A 10,000-nucleotide genomic window follows, 5' to 3' on the forward strand; every position below is an offset into this window, starting at 1 on the left:
GAAGAAAGCTGAGGTGGATCCATCCGGAAAAAAAACTTCCAACTACTCACCGAGTAGCTAGCACCTGGTAAGTGTCTTTCAACATTTGTTTTACACTGTAACCTCTTAATACGTAAAATATAGGCAATTTAAGTGTAAGGTGTCGTGTTGATGACTTTTCAATTCAAGATGCTTTCCATAAGAAAGCATCAATGATGCAGAGCTATGTACCTAGCTATGCCATAGCAGCAACTGGCGCTATGTTAAGCTGAGATATTGAGGGCTGTGTAACACGTGTACATAATAAACACGGCATTTTTTAGTGCTCTTAGTAAAAAAGAAAGGCTATGAAGTTCAGTGTTATGGTTTAAATGTAAAAGTAAACCATGTGTACACATCTCTAGCGCCGAATTTCCTATAGTATTCTTACTCTTCATAGGATGCTGTCATGAAATGGCAGTCAAATTGTCCATAACATGCACATGCCTACCCAGCCTTCATGTTGTCCTTGTAATTAATGTTAAGTGTAACACTTAATGTTTTCACAAAATTGTCTGCCTTCCAAAATGAGACACCAGTGGCCTAATGGTTAGGGAGGTGCGAAACCCATCCTTACCTCTCTCCTCATCTCCACCATGGCTGAAGTGCCCTTGAGCAAGACACTTAGCCCCACAATGCTACAGGGACAGTAACCAATTCTCGGTGAAAAACTTGTTTGGGTTAAAAATGGTCATTTAAGTATGTCTTTCTATTTCTCCAGGTGAGAAGAGCAATGATCTGATGGCTGAGATTGGATGTATGGAAGAGACAGAGGTCCAGCACACCAAGCCAAGTTTATCCAATTAACTTCCCCATTTCAGCGTCTGCACCACACCATTTCAATGTATTAATCAGATCATTCAGTTGTTCATAGACTTTATTTTTAGACACAAAGTACAAATGTATTTTAGTTACAAAGGTGATACGAGGGGATGTCTATCCTGGGATGGACATAGGCCTATACAAAACATGTGCATTTTATATTAATGAATGGTTATCTGAACTACTGTGGTATCCTGACCTGAGTTCATATTATTACTTACATGCAGTCTAATCCAGGCACCAAAATACCCATGTAACTGGATACGTAGATTACGTACATATGCTGGAGACAATAGAACTAAAGTAATTAGTTTTAGGCTAGACTCAATATAGACAGACAGGGAACATGTTCTGAGTTGTGTACAATAAAATACCAAAGGAAATGCCTGGACGGACATCATTTCAGTTATTTCATATACATGTATGTTATTATCACAACTACTGTGTGTCATCACTGACTCAGCCCACAACAGGTACAGGTCAGGAGATGAATGCATCAAGGGAGGAATGTGGGGGTAGGCACGGTGGATAAGGAGACCAGCATCACTGATAGTGAGGTGCTGGCAAAGGCCAAGCGAAGCCTCTCCGGCAACTTCTTCACGATGGCTTCCTGTTCTGATAAAAAAAGGAAAACATGTTATTTAAATTAATATGGTAATGCATTGTAATATACAGGTGTTAGACAATGAAAACACCTGACATTTTGGTGTGGGAGGTTTCATGGATAAATTGGACTACCTTGGTGGCCAGTCTACATTAATTGCACATTGCACTAAAGAGCAGTGTGTGAAGGCTCAATTAAAGAGCAAAGAAAGAGCAAAGCACATAACAGCATGGGTGACATACCACCATTTAAAAAAAAATTCTGGTGCATATTTGACCAAGATCACAAGTCTTTATGATGTACTAAGAGCCACGGTATCCAAGGTAATATCTGCATACCACCAAGAAGGATGATCAGACAGGCTTCCTCTTGCGTCCACAGTTAATCCTGTTGGATGTGGTTCATCTTGGTGGTATGCAGACATTACCTTGGATAGCCCACCAAGAATTTCTAATTTTTTAACCCATTATGTGTGCATTGAACTGTGCTCTTATTTCCCTGCTAACTGAACCTTCACACTCTGCGTCAGCTTCCGACACCAAGATGTTTCGTTGTCTAACCCCTGTACTGTTACAGTACTGATTGAATAATTACCTAATGTAGCACTATGTTGTCTGAATTAAAAAATGTTATGCCAGCCAGTAGGCTAAATAATATTAATCACAACTCATTATTCATTTATTTACCTGTGCCGCTAGGATGTAATTCTTAGACACCATCCTGACGAACCCTGGGCACATAGAACAGTCTCTCATCCTTCACCATGACCCATGGTTTTAGTTTGGGTGCTGACCACCTGACTCTGATGAACCTGCAATGACAAAATGATATACATCTATGTATAAATATAAACATCCTATTACATTATAGGCCTACACTGGAGGTATAGCATAAATGGAAAGATAAAAAAAATATGCATGTACCCCTAGATATGCATAAAGTGTAAATGTGTGCACTTCAGTAATCGATGCTTCAGAATTGAGGATACAGCATAATGAGATACACCGATAACAGGTATGCTGTGCTCAAGACTACAAATTAACCTTTTTCATCACCAGCCAAAATTGCAAATAGATGTTTAATCTCCAGGCATACTCACCAATGGGTCAAAGTGGCTACTAAGTTATATTTTGTACCAGCCAACCTAAGTTTTCACTAGCATTTGGCTGATTGCAATGTTAATTTAGAGCTCTGGCTGTGCTTTCCTTTCTTTTGAGGGGGGCATATCTTCTCAGGTATTATTTATGCATAAACTAATCAAAGTGTAGGCCTATAACCGGTGTAACAGACTGAGTCCCCCGTATCAACTGGCGACTCCAGGTGATAAACACAGTGATTGGTCAAAGCGAAAGTCTCAATCCTGGTCTAAATGATGAATACACCCCAGATTAAGAGTGACACTTACATCCAATCTCCACTGCTTCTAACATCTGCAGTCGCCAGTTACGGCCCAAGATAGTCTTTCACACCGGTAGTCTGTCCTAAATGTGTTTCGACATGTCTAACAATTCAACAACTTTTGAACACAGTAAAACAACATTGGAATAAGCTTACTTCTTGACGCATTGTGCAAACGTTGTGTCTGAAACAACAATGAAATCCACTTGGATCAAACGTAACGAGTGAAACCAAGTTAACCTAGTACTACACAATACGTCCGAGAAGAAGAAAAAATATGAAGACCTGCCTGAAGCAAAAAATACAACATAGAGTGGTGTTGTAGGTTAGCATCTTACCTGTGCCATGATGAGGATGCCGCCGCGTTGATAAGCCATCAGTGACGAACTGGTGCAAAAAGTTGTTTTGCAGTAGGCAATGAAGAGGCTCGGTGTAAAGTTAATACATTTACTGAAGTAGTTTTAAATTGACACGGAATAAAACAATCCACCGCAGGCAGAGTGAGTACGTAGCTAGCAGCAACAACATGCACTTCTTCTTCTTCTCCTCCCAGGATCCGTATGCCCCAATATGCCATCTAGTGGCGCAGAATACAATAAGGTTTTGTACATTATTAAATCTGCGCCAGTGTGGACTGTGGAGTATCCAGCACAATCATTTTAACATTAGGTAATTTTAGCCAATTCGGCGACGCTTATTTTTCTTTTCTTTTATCTCAAAGGCTGAGAGCAGCCTGCGAGTCCTCAGTAGAACATGTTCTCCACAATGACGTGGTTCTCTAGCAACAGCTGAGCCAATCAGTGCAAACCTCATAAACATTATGGACAAACCGCTTAGTTCTCCTGAGAGGTGTTTTTGGGCGCAATAAAATGCTTTGAAATACACCATCAAATAACTTTCCAGCTAAAATAATGTTGCCTACCAGGTCAGACAACACCAAGGATTATGGAAAAAAGGTGGACATGGTAATGTAATTAGAGTGGCATGGCCACTTTAACTCATTGGCTGCCAGCCATTTTCATAAAAGAGTACCTCGGAGTGCCAGAGATTTTTCAGCATTTTGGGCGTTTTTTGGAGGCTCACAGAAAATTGAGCTCTGTGTCTATGTCAACACCATACCTATCAAAACACAGATTAGACGCTCATCTGTCATCAGAAAAAAACGGTGTCTCTCTACCCCTTTCCGTTCTTTCATAATCATCTGTTGAAATTAAGTGGAATTCGCCAAAATGCTGCTTTCTAGCCAAAAAGCTGAGAAAATGCCATTTGAAGTAGAACTATAACTGCAAACGTTTTTGCCCATAATGGCATCGTCCTAACAACTCCAAACCTATCAGATGCTATTACAGAGTCTTCTGTCATCTGTAGCCTGAACAAAAGATCGTTTGTATGACCTTTTCAACCTAATATACTGAAATATAAGGGGGGTGGACTCGAAAACAAGGGTGTTTTGGTTTAGTTGCTGGCGCGCAGAATGGATCATGACAGCAGGTGCCCCTAACTCCGGGAACTCCCTCCCTCTCCCTCTCCCTCTGATTGTGCTCTCTCTCTCCCCTCCTTGGAGAACGAATCACAGCTGGTTTATTTCCTCCATAGTACCGTGTTGTGTCTTGTGGGGGAGGGAGGCAGGTAGGCAGGCAGCTCCGCTTAGCGTAGCTTACTGCAGCTTCTTTGGCAGAGCGGACAATTTGCAGATTGATGAGTACTGTCATCATGGTTCTGCTATAGTGATCTTGTCATATATTGTTCAATGAATTTTCTTTTGATAAAGTACTGATCACATATCCAACATTTCACAAGCCGATTGGAGTGGTGAAGGCTAGCTGGTCTGAGGCTAAGTGCAATGCTTTCTCATGTGAGCTGAAAGCATCTGACCAGACACAAAGGCTACTCTGTTCCAAGAATCTGCAACCCCCCCTGTCTTTTTTGATGATACAGTAAGCTGATCATACTATACAGATCCATAAAAAATAACTGTAGAATGAGTAAAAATAGTTAACTTACCAAGGCTCCTTTATTTAGGCTTAGTTGTAAGTTGTTAGCGATTTCGTGCTAGCTAGCTAGCTAGCATAGCAAACTTTATAGCCAAACATTTCCCAACTGAGGTGACACATCACCACTAGTCCCGTGCATTCTCCTGTTAGATGATATTTTGTAAGCATCATCCTGATGTTGTGTAGGCTGATCACATTATCCAAAATGAAAGGTTGCCACACAGATCATCTCATGGTGTATTTTGGGCAAGCTAGGTACAATGCCTTCTAGCTAGATAGCAACAGGGGATTGTATTTTGGTCATGAGAGGAAGGTTTTTTTTTGGTCAGGCTCTGACACTAAAATCAGTAGCCTACCTGTGTTATAATCAGAGGGCAAGAAAGTAGACTACTGTCACAGGTGCTTTACTTTCAAAAATGATTTTGCTATGCTACTTTTGAGATTATATTATAATAGTAAAAAAGGGGTGTTTTTGTCTTGACATGTCCTCTTGTACTGAACTAAAGCCCTGCCTTGACTGTTCCTAAGGACACTTCTGCCACCTACAGGAACAGTTAGAAAATGCCTAGAGGCGTGAAATTTATACAGAAGATAGGTCAGACCGTCCTCGAGGCCTGGCTGTAAAAAAACGCAATTATCGGCGAACGACGTCGAAGGCAGGGGGCGTCACTATTCGAAATGACGTCATAGCGACGTCGAAGGCAGCCAATGAGTTAATGTCCTTTAAAAGGCAATTTGATTTACAGCACAGCAGAATGAACGGCATAAAAACATATAGGCCTACAATAAAAAAACACATACAGTACAACAAATACACTCAATAAATAGCTAAACATATAGTTACTATGTAAATAAATACATAATAAATACAGACCACTGGTCAAATGCATCCATTAACCCAATATGAAAGTCCATAATGTCATGAATGCATCTCCCACATATATATATATATATATATAACATCGGTATCGGTTAATATCGGTTATCTGCAAAAACCGCATTATCAATATCGGATATCACATCGTGCATCCCTAACACAAATAGGGATGTCCTGATCCGATATCTGGATCGGATCGGCCGCCGATATAGGAAAAAAATGCGTATCGGGATCGGATTGGCAAGCACGAAAAAATCCGATCCAAATCCGATCCAGAATCCATTTTTTTCAAAGTCCGGTCCGTGTTTTCCGGCTCACCCGCAATCCATTCCAGTTTTTACTGTGGTTGTTCTTAAACTCCGGTTCGCATTTTCCAGCACACCTTCAGCTCTCGTCAGCACACACGTGGGAGCAACTGCTTAGCTCTCATTCGGCTCTCACAAGCGCAGGCAACGTACGTTTTTCAGTCTGTGGTTTCAAAAAGCTTTAAACTGTCCTGAGTGTCCGTGAACAGTCCAGACACACAGAATTGCGCGCTTCATGCCACTCTGCCTGCGTTTCAGATGGCATTTCAGTAACAAGCGCTAATGTTTGGCTACAAACACTGAACATTCAGATTTCACATGCTTCTCTCCGAGTCGCTTTCCTCTCATCTCCCAAAGTTTGTTTGTTGCCCAGCCACTAAGTTACCGCTCCCTTTCTGTCCCACGACGTGTGAGTGTGTACGCGTGTGAGTGTTTCATGGAAAATGCCGTCTTGCTAAAATGCTAAGCAGATGTTAAATTAAGGATGTGCTAATTCACATGGAGGAGCAAAAGCATACGGTAGAAAATGGTATTGTTAAATGTTATTGTGTCCACTGACCTGAGTAAATAAATATTATAGTAGCCTACTGGACAGTGGTTGTGTCCAAATTAGTTTATGATTTATTTTAGATATTTATCTAATTCCATTTTGATTAATTTGTAGCAGTTGTTAAGTTGTGATTGTTGTTTATTGGCATTAATCTAGGCTGTATTAGGCTACCTATGGCATAATGATGGAGGATCTTAGGCTACTTTGGGCATATGAGAGGGCCTACTAGTCTACTGTGTGTCTTGGAATTTTCTTTAGGCCTACTTTTTTGTCTATGTTAAATGTAAACTCGTCCTGAATTGTCAACATGCTGGCAGCCTACAAAAAAATCCACCTTTGCATGGAAAACAGATGAATACTTAAACTGCTTGAATAAGCATTCACTTACAGTTTAGAATATTATTTGCACTGATGGATTTTCAATGGTTTCCTTCAAGAGTAGAGCACTGGTGGCATTTTTGTTTGTGTAGTTAATTGAGTATTATTTTGCCTAATTTGTATTTAACAGGTTTCTCAGTACAAATCATTGTGTATTACTCAAATTCACCTAATTCAGCTGGATAGTTGTTATCAAGAGTAAACCCCTTTTCACCATGAGTGTGACAAGAAAGTAAGTAGGCTAAATAACTTTCAATTTAAATACTCTGATAGGCCGGTATCGGTATCGGCCGGTATCGGTATCGGATCGGAAGTGAAATAAAATATCGGTATCGGATCGGAAGTGCAAAAACCTGGATCGGGACATCTCTAAACACAAATGACAAATACATCACAGACACATACACACACACAAATACATCACAGAGACACACATACGCACAGCTACCATGAACACATCACCAACCACACAAAATGTCACACACACACACACATACACTCACACGCACACACACACACACACACACACACATGTACTCACCAAAGACGACCAGTTTGTTCTCGAGGGATTTGAGGTGGATGATGTAGAATGCTCCAGCGAAGACCGCCAACGCAATCAGAAGCATGGGAGAGCTGATACTGAACACACACACACACACACACACACACACACACACACACACACATTACAATCAGAAGCATGGGAGAGCTGATACTGAACACACACACACACACACACACACACACACACACACACACACACACACACACACACACACACACACACACACACATTACAATCAGGAGCATGGGAGAGCTGATACTGAACACACACACACACACACACACACACACACACACGCACACACACGCACACACTGGAATTAGCTACAATAGCGTTCTTTTGGGCTCAGCCGACAGCTGGTGCAACCACAACGAATTACTTAAAAAATCAGTGTTTCCCATACATTGAGGAAACTATGGCGCACTAAGAAAAAAAAAAAAGATTTTAACAACGATTTCCTTCGCATTTTCCTCCTGGAGTAAATACATCCTATAGCCCCCATACTCAAATAGCGGCCCGCGGGCCACTTGTGGCCCGCGGGGCATCTATTTGTGGCCCTCGAATAATTTTGAAAATTTAAAAAAAAAAAAAAAAAAAAAAAACAATTTGGTCCGATCGCGCTGCCGGCTCTTATTTTGAAATCGCGCCACAGACGCTAGGAAGATGCGTGCCGTGTCTCCGCCCCCTCAATCAGTTTCTCCCTGCAGGCTCCAAACAGAAGTGACTATGAGGGTGGCAGAGGCTGTTGTGAGGTAGACTACTGAAGGGAAGTACGGTAGAACTTGTAAATAAATTATTTACAAAGTTCTCTTTGCCTCGTTTTTGAAAGTAATGGTCCACATTTCATTGCATACAGTGTGTTAGGACTTCGAATTGGTTTAGCACTAGCTGTAGCTAGTTGCTAACACAAATGAAGGCAAATTGTGTTTGAGCTCTGCTGGCAGCTAACTAGGGGTAGCCTACTTAAAAACGAATTGCTTGATAAACTTTTCACACTTTTAAACAGTCCCCAAATAGTTCGTTTGGAAAGCTAAGCCCCTCATAAGATTTCAAACAAAGTTATGAGCAACTTGATGATTTATTATTGGCTGTTGCATTTAATCAACATTGCATCAATGTGCCATTTTCTTGTTGGCAAAACCTGGTGTCCTCCTATCTATGTGTCCTCTTTGTTGGGTCCATTATTGCATCTGATTCTCATTATGCATGTGAGAGCTGCATAAACAAAGTCATAATAAGCAACATTTGTTTGAAAAGTGTTATCTTCAGGCTTATTGGTTTTCTCACTAAGAAATAAATGTTTATGAATGTAGTCTGCAAATATAGGCTAATCTTGTGTCATTTAAAAAAGATAATCTTATGTCATTTAAAAAAAAAATACTGAAGGGTGGGTGGCAATGACAGCAAGGCAGGCACCTCACCCCACAGTGCTCCAGAAAAATGCAGGCCCTTTATGAGAGAAATGTTCTCCCATCCTGTCACTGGAAACTAAATATCTGCTGTGGGTGTGAGTGCGTGTGTTTTGTGATTACAAAGGCCTTATCATTTTTTTTTTTTTATTATTTTTTTTTTTTTGGTGGGGGTCGTGTCGTGTCAGCCCGGCCCGGCCCTTTATTGGGAGGAATTTTGAAAAACTGGCCCTCGGGGACTTTTAATTGAGTACCCCTGTCCTATAGAGAAAACCATGAGTGCTTGAAAGACAGCGGTATCAAGCCTAGTCAAGGTGTTGTAGTTAACTTGGGTTTGGGAGCAATGAAAAAACCTTCAGAGTAGAGACAGTTGGGATGAGTTTACTGACACTCCCCAGGCTTTGTTTTACCGTTGTTGTATGATAATGAGTTAGGCGACAGAATTTTTAAGGAAGAACTTTGACAGGCCTTCATTGACACAACAGAGGAGACATCGGGCTGCATATAATGAATGTGTAAATCAATGTGAATATAGACATGCCATTGACTCAACACTTCCGATGCAATAAAGGACAAAACACACACACACACACACACACACACACACACACACACACACACACACACACACACACACACACACACACACACACACACACACACACACACACACACACACACACACACACACACACATTCTATGCAGGTCCGTCTCATAATGACTCATAAACTGTATGTGTGTGTGTGAAGCAGGATGCTGTGTGTGTGTGTGTGTGTGTGTGTGTGTGTGTGTGTGTGTGTGTGTGTGTGTGTGTGTGTGTGTGTGTGTGTGTGTGTGTGTGTGTGTGTGTGTGTGTGTGTGTGTTTGTTTTGGCTTTTATTGTGTGAAGAGTGTTGGCATTCAGTGTAGAGTAAAAGATTAGTAAAAGATCAAAAGTAAAAGTAAGAGCTGCATGGGAGAGCAAGAAACGCAATTTCAAATTCTTTGTATGACCAGTGCATGTAAAGAAATTGACAATAAACTTGACTTGACTTGACTTGAGCTGTTTTACAATATACACAAGCCGTATCCTGAACCCT

General features: G+C 41.0%; 1 protein-coding gene across 1 annotated transcript in view; it reads right to left on the reverse strand.

The window, feature by feature from the left end:
* rabac1 (Rab acceptor 1 (prenylated)) overlaps positions 1-10,000 on the reverse strand; it is a 22,280-nt gene that overhangs the window by 6,039 nt on the left and 6,241 nt on the right. Inside the window, exon 4 of the mRNA XM_063194032.1 lies at positions 7,488-7,585. Coding sequence (XP_063050102.1) covers positions 7,488-7,585 — 98 coding nt within the window. The remainder of the gene's footprint in view (positions 1-7,487; positions 7,586-10,000) is intronic.

Source organism: Engraulis encrasicolus, unplaced genomic scaffold, assembly GCF_034702125.1.
Source record: "Engraulis encrasicolus isolate BLACKSEA-1 unplaced genomic scaffold, IST_EnEncr_1.0 scaffold_77_np1212, whole genome shotgun sequence".
NCBI classification, from domain to species: Eukaryota; Metazoa; Chordata; class Actinopteri; order Clupeiformes; family Engraulidae; genus Engraulis; species Engraulis encrasicolus.